At 42.9% G+C, this 14,952-nt stretch overlaps 1 protein-coding gene across 2 annotated transcripts in view; it reads right to left on the reverse strand.

Moving 5' to 3' along the window:
- EPS15 (epidermal growth factor receptor pathway substrate 15) overlaps positions 1–14,952 on the reverse strand; it is a 125,677-nt gene that overhangs the window by 66,242 nt on the left and 44,483 nt on the right. For both annotated transcript variants that reach the window (XM_075935959.2, XM_075935960.2), the window contains 3 exons: positions 14,553–14,600; positions 1,016–1,111; positions 342–407 (listed from right to left, as the gene is read on the reverse strand). In XM_075935959.2, coding sequence (XP_075792074.1) covers positions 342–407; positions 1,016–1,111; positions 14,553–14,600 — 210 coding nt within the window. The remainder of the gene's footprint in view (positions 1–341; positions 408–1,015; positions 1,112–14,552; positions 14,601–14,952) is intronic.

Genomic DNA, 14,952 nt, shown 5'->3' on the forward strand with positions numbered 1-14,952 from the left:
TACAATTATCATAGGTATGGCAGGAGCACTATAAAACCTGAAACCCATCAATATATGCTAATTCCGAGTGTACAGAATTATAATTATTTCTTTTTTACTTCAATATTTCAGAATTTCCAAAATATTTTCTTTCCTGGTATTTAAGTTAGCACAATAAAACACTCAGTTTCAAAAATATCAGATATGAAGAATTGAAAACAGAAGACATTAAACTATTCAGAATAATTTAGAGAATAACCTGAAAGCAGCTATAGCAAGTCTGTTCTCTTGCAAACTACAGTAATAAAAATGATCAGATATTGGTATGTAGACTTTTTGACTGTTTACGACTTGCAACATACCTTCACAGCCCATGGGATGTCGGCTGATGCTGTTCCACTAATTAGTAACGGGCTACTGGTATCATTCTAATGGAAAACAGAACAAAACAATAATTTAAGATGGAAAACTCAAAGTGGCATGTTTTCTCCACACTCAATACTGCATCAAATCATAACAAAGCAAGTCTTAATTTATAGTTATACCATATTACGTCAATTAAAAGGAAATGGGACTTCAGTTGTCTTTACTTCTAAAATCATAAGAAAAATAAACAATAAACCCTGTTACACACCTTGTGGTTTATAGTTAATACAAATGTCTCTTTTTTTTATTGTAACTGGGACCAGAATTGGGCATAGTGTGACCATGTGCCATGAAAGCTTTCCCATTCAGACTTCTAAGTGCAACTTCACTGTTGCCTTTCAACATCCTTGTCTTTTGTAAACTATTAGAAGTTTAACGGCAATGCTAACAAAAACTATTTACTATGGACTAAATTAACATTTGCTCTTGTGACCAAAGCAGGGTGTTAACTCAAGACTGCTAGACTAAAAGTACTTGCTTTTGCACATGAAGTCCAATGTTTTATTTTTTAACAGCACTAAGATTTCTCAGTGAAGATACTGGATATAAAACATTAAATCTTGCCAGACGTTAATGAACAATTTGTTTTTAATTTAAAAAAATATCTTACAAATCTAGGTGGTGGAACAGGCAGATTAAGACTACTCAGGGAAACATCCAATCCATTCTGTGCACAGGCCACTAGTCGCAAAGCCACAAAAAATTCCTACGGAGGAAAAACAGAATTTTTAAAGAATGTACAATACAAAAGTAATTTAAATTCAACTGGAGAGCTGAAAATGTATAATTTACTTCCACTGGCCTATTTCTCTTAACAGGATTCATCTTGTTAAACTAATACACTATTACTCTTTAATTTATTTCAAATACTTACAATAGTATTATCATATCAACCTGGGGTACAAAAAAGTAGTTAAATTATAACTCAGCAGCAACTCTAGAAAATCTTAACTGTTAAAAGATCTGCCAAAATATTTAACTACTGAAATGAAACTTCAAGGTTAAGGGTTTGATTGCTTTTATGTAGACAGAAGTAACAATTTTTACACACTATGTCCTTGGAAACATGAAGTAAAAAACTTGAAGAAACATTTTAATATCCTCAAAAAGAGCATAGACAAGATAGCAATAATCCTGAGGAGCAACAAATAGCAATACATAGTATTAATAGATTAAGATATGAGAAAGCTTTTATACAGAAATGTGGGACAAATATTCTGAGATGAAAATATTCTCCTCCATAAGCCGTTTTCTTTTCATGCCTTGGTCTCTGACTAATTATCACCATCTATTTACTGAAGTACAGGACCATCTCATTTTAACTGACAGATTTGCAATTTAAGAGACACATGCTTAAAAATTTATTCCCTATGCGTCAGTCTATTTCTTAACATTTCTAAGGGCAGACGATACTTAAAACAGCAGCAGCTGCTCTGATGTAGTACGTTAGTGAAGATACAATTACGTTGATGAGAGCTTCTCCCATCAACATAATTAATCCATCTCCATAAGAGGCAGTAGCTATGTCAATGTGAGAAGCCCACCCACTGACAGAGTGCTGGCTACTTCTTAGAGTTACTCTGGTATAACTGCTTCACTCAGGAATTTGGCTTTCACACTCCTGAGCGATGTAATTATACTAATGTAAGTTTACAGTGCAGATCTGGACTAAATTCAGTCTGACAGCAGTGGTCAGGCCTCATTCTTTAAACAGGTACAGAAGATAAACTTGAATTGGAGCCAACTGGTAGACTTGTCCTGAAATCATAGGTCAATGGTAACATGGAGCATGTGAGACAGAACAGAAAACTGACTAAAACAAAACAACTTGATGAATCACTTTTCTAGTGAGCCTGCAGATATCAGTATGAAAAATGAATGAAAAAAGAGAGTATTTTTACTAATATTTGATCTGAAAGACAAGATGTAATAACTGTTAACTAAATGCAAATGATATGAAGCTGGTAGGTTTTTTCAACTTCCAGTGATGTCCACAGAAACAAATACTAAGGGACAAAGGTGAGAAATACTAATAGATACTGTGAATCAACAAATTAAAAACAAGATAATACAACTGGAGAATAAACCAGTGTATAATGCGAGGAAGATCTTTGGAAAGTAGTAATGCTAGGAAAGATCTAATGGTGAAACACAGAAAATTGGGTATGAGCTTGCAATGCAGTTTGGAGATGCATATAGAGAGCTATTATATCATGGATAGTGAAGAGACAGCCTCTTTGGAGTGCAGAGGTTCTTTATAAAAGTTGGTCTGCAAAGTTTGTGCCCCTTTTTGGCTTCTTTATTACATATGTAGCAGGCATATGAAAATAGGGGTTCTCCTCTTCATGGTCTTTGCCTATGAAATACACAGAAGCTAGAAGTTTTCCAACTTCCCCCTTGCATGAAATCACATCTTGATTGCCAGGACCTCAAGGACCAACTTCCCTCCTTTTTAAGGACACATGGACCACCTCCCATTTATGACTGCATAACACAACTGTGGTACTCCACCAGGCATTTATTTGGGAAGTGGTGCATCTTCTGCTGTATTTTAATGTAGCTTAAGAGCTGGCCTAAGGGAGAGCTGCCAGCACCATGAGATCATCCAGAATTTAATAAACTTTGCTTTTAAATCACCAATCAACTGCATTATTATTATTATTATGGTTTCCCCATAAATGTTTTTATATTTTTATATATATATATATTTATATATATTTATATATATATCTGTGGTGTCCAACATGCTAGCCACTAACCACATGTGGCTATTTGGTTGTTTGAGAGTGGCTAGTTGGCTTGAATAATAAAAACACAAAAATCACTGCATTAAAAAAAATGTTTAAATAAAAAAATTCAGAGAATTAAAAACCATTCAGAAGATCTTTCTGAGTTCTAAAGCCACTTTCTGTTAATTTGATCCATCTGATGGATAGAGACTTCTACCAGTTCACAGAATGGTTTAAATATGTCACTTAGGCCGGAAATCATCATGCATAAGCCTGGCGATGCGTTGACTGGAGAGTACAGCGCCCTTGGATCGTTGAGCTGTTGATACCAAAAGTCTACCTGTTCGCCTCCACTGGCAGGTTCCGTCTATATAAAAAGAAAGAGCGCACCTTACGTCAAGCGTATGCAGCAGGGCCTCCTTATTCGAGGCATGCGGCTTAGGGTAAAATGAGGGAAGGACGATCAGCTCGTTGATATGAAACGATGAGGTGACCTTGGGAATGAACGCTGGATGTAAATGTAATGTCACCGATTCCTTCAAGAAAGAAGTGAAAGGGGGATTTGCCATTATTGCGCCCCCAGCTCGCTGACTCTGCATGCTGATGTAATTACAAGTAAGACGACAGTTTTAATAGTTAGCATCTGCAAGGGAACAGATGCTAATGGTTCAAAAGGGGGAATACATAATCGTATCCAGCACTAAGTCAAGATTCCAGGATGGTGGGGGTGGTTTTCGAGGTGAGCTTATATTGATCAGGCCTTTGAGGAATCGTGTAGTAGTTGGGTGAGAAAATACCAAAGAACCCTGTATTGGGTAATGGAAAGCACTAATGGCTGCCAAATGAACTCTGAGGGATGCCAGGGAAAGTTTCGAATCTCGCAAATAAAGAATGTATTCGAGGATTTGGTGTAAAGGAGAAGACAATGGTTGGACGTTATTATGGAGGCACCAGTAGGAGTATCTGCGCCATTTAGCCAGGTAAGTATTGCGTGTAGATGCTTTTTTGCTATGTATCAATATGGACTTGACCTATTCTGAACAAAGTTTTTTGTCTTGTCTAAGCCAGTCAGGAGCTATGCTGTCAGGTGCAATGCTTCTAGCTTGTGATGTTCTTGAGAGAGGAGATCCCAATATAAGGGCAGAGGCCACGGTGGCGGTAGTGACATTCTGCGTAAGAATGGATACAAAGATTGCCTGGGCCAAGCTGGCGGTATTAGGATTACCGTCGCTGCTTCCGTTCTGATTTTCTCCAGTGTTCTGGGAATGAGGACTCTTGGGGGAAAAGCGTACAGGAGTGCCCTTTTCCAAGTGGTCAATAATGCGTCGCCAAGAGATCCCTTGCCGATCCCTGTTCTGGAACAAAAAAGGCGACATTTCTTGTTGGTGGATGTTGCAAACAGATCTACTAGGGACGTTCCCCATCTGTGGAAAATCTTCTGAAGCACTCGTCTGTGGGGAAGCGCCTGCTGACGGAGTTGGCAATGACATTGGCTGTGCCAGGTAAGTAGGATGTTATGTTGATGTTGTTCTATATGCACCAATTCCAGCACTGTACCGCTTCGGCGCATAGAGAGCGTGATCTTGCTCATCCCTGTTTGTTTATAAAATACATTGCTGCTACGTTGTCTGTCAGCACCCTGACTGTCTTGTCTTTCAGACATGGGAGGAAATGTCGGCATGCTAGAAAGATCGCTCGCAACTCTAATTGGTTAATGTGAAGACGTCTCTCAGTTTGAGAGCACCTTCTCTGTATGCGTTCCTCGCCCAGGTGAGCACCCCATCCGATGAGTGAAGCATCTGACATTAACTGGACAGATGGATGAGACTGGTGAAACGGTACTCCCATCAAGATGTTTGATGTGTTCGTCCACCATCGCAGGGACATGTGCACATGGGACGGAGGAGAAACTAGCTTGTGGATGTCGTGCCTTTCGGGGATATACACAGTTGATAGCCAGTGCTGCAGATTCCTCAGATGGAGGTGTGCATGTGGGACAACGAAGGTGGCCGCGGCTATGTGGCACAGGAGACGCAGGCAGGTATGGACTGAGATTGTTGGGGTTTTGCTGAGTAGACTAAGGTCTTTTATTGCCTGGAATCTGTCCATGGGCAGGTACGCTTTTGTCGCGCGGGAGTCGAGAACTGCTCCTATGAACTTTATATTTTGCGTTGGAATCAGCGTAGACTTTTGTTTGTTTACTATTGGTCCAAGAGAGTCGAACGCTTGTCTGACCAGCGTAAGCATCTGCATCATCTCTTCTCGTGATGTGCCCTTTATGACAGTCATCCAGATAAGGAAATACGATGACTCCCAAGGCGACAAAGGTGGGTGGCGACAACAGCAAGGGTCATTGAAAATACCCTCGGAGCCGAAGCCAGCCCAAATGGAAGGATGCAATACTGAAAGTGCTCATTGTTTATGACAAAGCGCAGGAATTGCCTGTGCGCAAGGTGTATGGCTATATGAAAATAGGCATCTTGGAGGTCGAGGGCTGCGAACCAGTTGTTGCTATCTAGAGATGGAATGATTGTAGTCAGAGTTACCATTTTGAATCGCTGCTTTCTAAGATAATGATTTAACCAGTGTAGATTGAGAATGGGTCTCCAGCCCCGTTTTCTTTTGCGTTAGGAAGTACCGTGAATAGAACTCTTTTCCCTTGAAGCACTCTGGGACCCTTTCTATCGCTCCAATGGATAACAGGTGATAGGCCTCTTGTTGTAAGAGGTTCTCGTGAGATGGGTCCCTGAAAAGGGACAGGGTAGGAGAGGTGGTAGGGGGAAAGGATGTGAATGGAATGGTGAGTCCAGATTTTATCACCTCCAATACCCATCTGTCTGATGTTATGGCAACCCATTGGTGGTAATAGGGCCGCAGCCGGTGGTGAAATATGGGATTGGCGTCTCTGACCACAACAGGAGTGTTCGGCTTTTCCTCGACCTGGAAGTCAAACCTGCTGCTTGGGAATCACTGTGTTGTTTGCCCTATGTGGCTGAGGACGTCTGCGCTGCATCCTCTGTTTGGAGTGGCTTTGGTCATACGGACGGTTCTGCTGCCTACAAAACTGGTAATCGTAACGTCTTTGGAATGGAAAATAATGTCTACAGCGGAAAGGTGGAACATACATCCTGAGGGTGCATAAGGTGGCTGGTTGCTACTGTTTGTGCTGCTGTGTCAGCCACATTCACGGCAATCTGCAAACCTGCCCTGGCACATGCGTAACCCTCCTGTAGTATTGATCGGAGAAGTATCTTATCGGTCTCAGAAATTCTTTGAGCACTTTGATAATTTCGCGATGTTATCGAAGCTATGATTGGAAAGTAACGCTGCATAATTTGCAATACAGAGGAGAAGTGTGGAAGAGAACTACACTTTTCGTCCAAATATGTCTAGTCTCTTTGCGTCCTTATCTGCTGCTTGAGGGTTTTTTGCTCTTTGCAGAGGTGCATCCACCACCAACAAATTGGGTTGGGGCTGAGTAAAAAGGAACTCAGCGCCCTTCAATGATATGAAAGATCTCTTCTCGGCTCCTTTACATGATGGAGTAGTGGAAGCCGGTGTGTTCCAGATTTCTGCAGCTGGCTCCAGAATCGCTTCATCTAGCGGTAATGCCACCTTAGATTGTTGTCTAGAGTGCAAATTCTTTAACAGCTTATACTGCTTTGCTTGTACCTCCACTAATTGGACCTCCTGCGATTGTGCCACCCTCTTAAAGAGGTCTTGAAATTCTCGGGTATCATCCAGCAGTGAAGAGTCTGCTGCAAAAACCGTGTCATCGGGAGTAGATGACTGGATATTCGACACTGAGGTGGCGCTAGGAAGAGGTCTGGGTGACTGCGGCCTTCGGCAATCGGAGGCAGGTGGTGAGTGGTATCTGTAAGAAGATGGATGGCAGCAGCAAGAATGACACTGTGATCTGCCCTGCCTCCTGGAGGTGCGATAGCTCCTGTGGTAGCGATAGTCATAATCAGGAGATGATCTTCTGGAGGCATACCTGCTCCCATGTCTGCTATGGTATGATCTGGGAGGAGAATAGTTTGGAGAGAGAGATCTGCATGGAGAAAATCGTCTGTATCTATAGGAATGGCAAGAGCGGAGTCGTCACCGTGGCGAACGTGGAGTCCTATGTGCCAAAGAGTAAGCTCCCCTTTCTGATGAAGAATAAGGGGATGGGGAAGGCTCCCCTGAAAACACAGGTGAAAGAGACAGTGAATGACCCCTAGGCATCGACTTCCTAGCTGCTTTTGTAGGAACTGATGGTAAGTGCTCTCTTGCAGCTGAGAGGTCTCCTGCTGTGTTAGTATAGTTATCTTCCCCTGATAAGGTATGTGAATCCTGGGAAGAAGGAGAGGCTGGCTGCAGTCTCGGTGCCGATGCCTGAGCAGGGTGAGAGCACGCTCTCGGTACCAAACCGGGTAGCTCATGCAGAACCGTGTGTGCTGCGGAACAGCTGTTCAGTAGCGGTGCTGCTGTATCTTCAGTGCCGCTTTGGCACGCTGCGGAGCAGGGCCCTCCCGGTGCTGCCTCTTGTCCAGTGCAGGTGGTACACACTCCTGCAGAGCTGTAAGCGGCGCTGTCTCGGTGGCTGCCCTCAGTGCTGACTCCGGGGCCAATCCTGGCAAGTCCCGCTGTTTCAGGGATGGTGCCTTCTCCGGCGGCATTGTTGATGGGAGCTGCTTATTCCCTGAAGGGGCCGCAGCTTGCTTATGCTCCATATGAGGAGGGGAGGCCGGCGGTGGAGCGGATGCCGTGCGAGGTTTAGAAGATTTAGATGACCGTGGCACTGGCAGCGTAATTGACCTAACCGCCGGCCGGCCATTCTCCAATCCCGATCTGTCTCCCTGACTTCTGGGAGGCAGGGGAACTGCAGGCAGGCAGGGAGCGGGCGGGAGAGGCTCTTTTCTTTTTTGCCCCCAACGCTCCAGGGGATAATGCTCTCCTCTTGGGAGGCTGCAAGGATTCCTGCTGAGAGGTCTGTAAAGGCTGAAGAGCCTTATCACATAGAAGACGCTTCAGCCATAGATCCCTGTCCCTTTGTGCTCTGGGAGTTAAATGTATTCACTGCTCCAAGTTGTTAGGGACATGGGACTCCCCAAGGCAGTGAATACAGAGTGCATGGCCGTCAGAAGCCAGCATTGCCTCTTTACACTATACACACTGCTTAAACCCTGGTGATCCAGACATGTCGGTGAAACTGACAAGAATCACTTAACCGCGAAACTGAAGAGAACAATCTTCTTTTTTGATTTTTTTTTTTTTAAACTAGAACACTAACTATCTAAAGGACTAAGAACTAACTAACAAGGCAGGATTAACTATTTACAACTTTTCTTTACAGAATGCTATGCATCTGTGGAGAGATCGCAAAGCTCCACCAGCAACCGAGATCGGTTGAGAGGAACTGGGGAGTGGGGCCGAACAGCACACGTTAGAAAGGGCGTGAATGCCCCACGGTGCAGGGAGCAGGAGCGGTCCGGCCAGATATGGCTCCGAAATCTTCCGACAAGTGGCGTCGGGATGGACCCGACACCTAGAGTGGAGCACCCACGGGGCCACTAGAAGAAGAATTGAAGATTTCCCGATTCATGGAGAACTGCTATCAGAGTGTGAGTTGAGAAATCGTATCCAGGGATCTAATATACTTGATACTTTCAAAAGGGTCGCAAGTGATTTCTACTTGGATTTAGCAAAACTGGCTTCTGTTACAGCTGACTGTGCACCAACTATAACAGGGAAATATTCTGGATTTGTCTCTTTTCTGAAAAAGCACCTACAATCTAATAACAAATGAACAGTAAACTACTTTCCTGCCACTGTATTTTGCATCAAGAAAATGTGCGTGCTCAGACGTCCATAATACATACTCTGAAAGACCTGAAGGATACTGTGGTCAAAAATGTGAATTTCATTCACAGCAGTGCTCTGAACCATAGCCAATGTGGGGAATTTTTGAAAGAAATCGAATCTGGCAGAATGTTCAATGTACAATGGCCAAGATGTAGAAAGGTGCTTCAGTGGTTCCTTGCACCACTTATTCCAATCAGAGACTTTCTTGTTGAGAAAGGAAAGCTGGACAGTTTTTCTGCTACTGAAGATAAGCAGTGGCAATTTGATTTGTGGTTCCTGATTGATATCACCTGTCATTTGAATGAATTCAATCTATAACTTCAGGGAAAGGGGAAGCTGATTTGTGATAGGGCCCAGCACCGGGTGTTCACATCTAAGCTGTAGCTATTCACCCACTTCCCAAATTTGCAGAAAATTGCTGGAGTTAGTGAATTTGAGTGAGATGACCTTGATTGTCAGTGTTATGTGAGATGGCTTGAAAACCCTGAAATGAAATTCAGCCAGCATTCATGTTGGCATTTTGATTCATGAAAAACCCATTTCAGTTTGACATTGCTAATTCTCAAGACCGTGTCAATTTGCATGGCCCGGATAAACATTTGCTTGCAGAAGATATGCTCACATTTCAAAGGTCAAAAAATTAATTGGTTTTACAATATCGGATGCACTTCAGTGACAGAATGTTTGCTACTTAGAAAACTGCAGTTGTCAAACTTTTTTCCATGTTTGGTTCAACATGGCTCTGTGAAGCACCATTTTCTGTCATAACATACATCAAGTTGAAATACTGATCATGGTTACTGAATGTAAATATGGAGGCTGAGTTGAGGAGTGCTGTCAGTGAAAAAGTTTTTGCCTGATTTCAGAGCTTTAACAGTGAAACAAAACTAGCAAGTGTTCCACCGATTAATCAGCAGAAATCACATTTCGCAGATATTCAAAACCCAATGTTGAAGCATTCTGTTGACATTAAAAGACAAGAATTGGTATGTTCAGAAATTCTCACAAAATTATTTACATTTTCAGAAGGATATGGCTGGTTTGCTATAGCAGTAGCCACTATATGGTGACTACTCCTTCAGAACTCGTTGGACACCATGAATATATATGGCAGGGGTGGCCAATAATTTTTGCCCAGGGGCCACTTCAACAATTTTCGAAGTAGCCCCAGGCCACCCTGGAAGGGGTGGAGCCTAAACAGGAAGGGGCGTGGCCACCCCAGAAGGGGCATGGCTAAACAGGAAGGGGCGTGGTGGAGGAGCCCCTTTGGCCCGTGGAGGCCCTTTTGCCCACCCCTGATATATGGTGTAGGGAAGTTAGATATCATGTAATTGAACAGTCATGTAACCGCATCAAATTGTAATGGCTACACAACTATTCAATAGCCCTTGGGGCAGCAGCAGTGCAAGGTGGCAGATGAGAGCTGATCTGCAAGGGGAGCCAATTTTAAGAAAACCAGCTTCCAACGCAGACTGAGGCTCCTGCCTGCTGCCCCTCACTGTCAGAGGCAGCAGCCTCTGTCCATGGCGGGGTCTGAGATGGGAAGAGGGAGGAAAGAATTGGTGCTGGGGGGAGAGGCAGCAGTGTGAGGGCGAGGCAGATCCGCTACTCATGAAAAGCCAGTTTAAAGCTGGCTCCTGCCTCCCCGCCCTTCCTGCCTCTGTATGGGGGAAAGGAATGTGCGTAGTCATCAAGATTAACTGATAAGCCTAATTTTATCAATTAATTGTATATTTGTCTACATGTTGACACCCCTAATATAGTAAGGTCAACAACAACATGTGAGGGGCATGTACATCTGATTTTAAAAGATTCAATCCACAGAATACCTTACTGATCTGGAATTGGACTTTTATATTGCTTTCTGACAAATACGGCAATTTAAATAAGATGATAGACTGGAATATATGGTTCTGTAAAATATTTCTTAAAGACATGGGCAACACATTAACAGGCCCACAAAACGAGATGAATTGGTTAATCACTCTGTGCAGTAACTGTGGTTTTTTGAAATGTTTTCCCTACCAGTGCTAATCTCTAGATGCATTAGCACCTGCAGCATTTTGATTTGATTTCTCATAGCAGTATCGAGTGCTTTTTTTTTGTGACGGTGCTGCCCAGTACGCAGTACCGGCACCTCCAGACGCAGTACCAGTACCTCCAGTCAGAGCTCAACAACTTTTCCCCTGGAGTACCGGCACTTTTTTTTTTCTTTTTTTTTAAAACACAAAAAAAAAGCACTGGCAGTATTCATTCAGCTTGTGCATGCATGTTAGCCAGTCTCATGCCCTACAGCACTGTGCCTGCAAACTGCCCTCAGTTCCTTTTCTACCACCAAGCCCTGAAGCAGAAGGGAAGAGGGGCAGATAGTGCAGCACTTGTAGGGAGACACATCTTGAAGAACCAGACTGCCCGAGTAACTACTTTTTCTTCTTCAAGCAGTGTCCCAATGGGTGCTTCACTCTAGGTTATTACTGAGCAGTACCTTCTAAGATGCAATGGTCTTCAGTCAAGTCCAGTATGGAGGAAAGCACAACCACACCAAACACAGTATCAAAGGCAGAGTCATGATACTGCATAGTGATTGGTGAATGTATGAATAGATGCCCAAATAGCAGCTTTACAGACTTGAGTAAAATCATTGCACATTTTTGAGAAAGACTGTAGAAGTAATAAGTCTTTATAGAATGAGTAAAAATAATGGAAGGTGACTGAGCACTGAGACAGTTAACAAGTTTTAATGCAGCCTTATATCCATTTGGAACGTCTCTATTTAGTAACTGCTGACCCTCTTATCCTATCAGCTAGTGAGATGAATAACTTGTGGGTCTTCTAGAAGGGCTTTGTTTTTTCTAGATAGAAATCAAAGGCTTTCGTGACATCCAGGGCATGCAGCAAGTGCATCCTCGCAATTTAATGCAGAAGTCAGAAAGGTGAATGGGCTGATAGAGATGGAACTTCGAAGAAACCACAAATAAGAACTTGAGGCAAGGCTGCAGTGTGACTATAATTAAAAAAAAAGGGAAAGGGGATATGCAATTAGGATCCCTAATTTTCCAACAAGACATGCCACTAAAGTGGCTGTCAAATGCCATCTTCACTGACTAATGGAGCAGTGTGCAAGTAGCAAAGCTTCAAACAGCAGTCTTGTAAGGCATTTAACAACCAGATTGAGCTCCTATGCAGGAGAGACATTGGATGGGCACACAACAGGTTTCCCAAATCTCTAAGGAATCTAGCTGTGGTTGGGTACATGAAGACAGAATAATCCTCCAGCCAGCAATTATGCCACACTCTCGCAAAGAAACTTAGGAATCACTTTATCAGCATTCTAATCCTCTACTGGTTAGTGGAAAGCCATGTTGGTTGCCAGCTGGACTCTTAGGGTATGTCTACACAGCAGGGCAAAACTCAAATTAAGCTACACCATTTCAGCTACGTCAAATGGGTAGCTGAGGTCGAAACAGCTTAATTCAGCTTTCGGAGCTGTCTACGCAGCAGGAAGCCAAAGGAAGAACACACTCCTTTTGACTTCCCTTACTCCTTGTAAAATGAGGTTTACAGGAGTTGAAGTAACAAGTCCTCCGGCTCGCCATTATTTCAAAATAATGGCTCGCAGTATAGACGTGCTCTTTGTTATTTCGGAATAACGCTGCTGTGTAGGTGTACCCTTAGAGAGCTCATAGACAGGGCCAAGATTTTCAGAGTTAGGATATATTCCTGTATTTCCAAAAGTGATGCAGTTGTTGGCGTAATCTGTCTCCAGGTAGAAAATGATTTTTGAGAATGCATGCAGCACGTACATTGTTATCTGCTATGTAAAAGTACTCTTTATGTCTTCTGCGCAGGCTGTGTCTCATCTCATGAGCCACTGACCAACCATGCTTTTAAAGAAAAAGTGACAGTAGGAGGAAAAAAAAAATCTTCCCACCCGCCTGGCAGAGGAGATGGGGAGCAGTGTGGAGAGTAATCCAAGAGCAGACAGGCAGTTGCATAAGGTAAGGCAACCAACTTTGCCTGGCCCAGGTAGGAACAATTAGAATGACTCTGGCTCTTTCTTTTGAGCGTAACTTTGGGTATTAGGAAAATACATATAGTCAGGAAAACCACCACTGAAAGTGAAAAGCAACCTCCTCTATGGTAGGGGGAGGAACATACAGCCTGCAGGCCAGATCCAACCCTCAGCTTACTGGATCTGGCCTGCAACGAGGTTTGAGGCTTCCCCCCACAGCCAGTCAAGCCATAGCTCATGCTCCAGCCCTGCAACAAGTCTCCACGCCACGGTGCCTTGTCTGCAAGGCTGGAATAGGAGTGCCAGCTTGCCTTCCTGCATGGGGAAGCCCCAAAACTGAGCTTTGGCACCGTTCTGCAAGGCTGGAGCGTGAGTGAAGCTCCAGTGCCCCTAGTTGTAAGAGTGGGGGCCAGATCAATGAGGTTTATTTTTTCTTTGTTTTCTTTTTTGGAGGGTTGTTTGTTTTGCTGCTCACTTGGGGACCCTAAGGTTTGATGACATGACCCACTTAAGCAGAAGTGGGTGCATTTCTTGTTTGACTCTGTGACAAACAGCATATTTGAGAGGCACCCTATTTACAGAATAGGTAGTTTTATACGGTCCATCTTCCACTCATGGTCTCCAAAGAAGCGTCTGCTGAATGCATCTGTAGTCATGTTCTGAATCCTCGAGATACAGCCTACTCTGATGGTGGTCTAGTTGCATATGGATCAACTCCATAGCTTGACAGTGAAGGACTAGGTTTTTTATTTTTCCATCCCTCACTAACTCCTTAGAAATGGATGCAGTGATTGAAGATCGTGGGTAACACCGTGATAAATAAGTACCTCTTAACAAAGAGCAGAAGTGCTTAGATTTACTAGGGAGAAAGCCTTACTCCTTAGCCTCCCTACAATTTAGAATTGCCAATTGTCAGGCACTGATGGCAAAGTACAACCATAGGAACTACACAAAGCTGACCTTGTTTGTAGATCCTCTCTGAACAAAATACAGATAACAGTTGCAGGCAATTATTGTGGAGGGCCAGCTACTTGCTGGGACAACCCTACTGATATTGCCGCTCGGTCAGCTGCTATAATTGGGGTGATGAGAAGAACCTCCAGTGCTCCACCTCACTGGATTCCTGAAGGAGGTTCAAAGTACAGTTAAAAGACTTTTCTTTTAATGGGTCTAGGTCTGCATACAGCATGGACTAATCCCTATCAACACTGAAAGACTCTAGAGCGAGCTTCCATTCTCTTGCTATCTATGTTCTCCCCACAAGAGAAATCTGAGCAAGTCTCAGATAGCCCAGAGATGGTGAAATCAACACTGGTTAATTGCATTTTTCATATTTACTGTGGGTGACAAAATAGAAAAAAAAATAGATTTTTTTTTAACAGGAAGAGCATGTTTAAAAATATTTTATCTTGTTTGTAACAAAACAAACAACTGTATTAAGAAATTGTATTTCTCTGAATTCTAATTTTAAAAAACCTGTTTGATGTACTAAATAACAAGAATTTTTTCATCCAAAACAAACATTTATTCCCTTAAAGCAACAGTTAAAATAATCTTACCTGTTTGTTCAGGATACCTTTGCCATCTGTATCAGCTAAATCCCAAATCTAAATTAAAAAAGAATTACAAAAAAATGTTTTATAGTATGTGCCAGCAAAATTGTTGGTAACTGACAAATCCTCATCCTACTTAAACAAGGAATGCAACCTATGAATACATTTCTAATCCTAGGACCGCAAATCCTCCATAATGGTGACTCATTTAAGTAGACAAATAATACTCTTATAGTTTTATGCAACTAAGTTATATCAAAGAGCAAATGTAAGAAATAATGGAACTTGAATCCATTAACTAATTTGATTTGTCCAACTGTCGGAGGCAGCCGGTAGGGGCAGCGACATGGGGGTAGAGAGCTCTGAAATTATGGATCTTAAAGTGGAGGAGGCCTGGAATTATTTT

This window comes from Pelodiscus sinensis, chromosome 9 (assembly GCF_052426305.1).
Source record: "Pelodiscus sinensis isolate ZL-2025 chromosome 9, ASM5242630v1, whole genome shotgun sequence".
Classification (NCBI taxonomy): Eukaryota; Metazoa; Chordata; order Testudines; family Trionychidae; genus Pelodiscus; species Pelodiscus sinensis.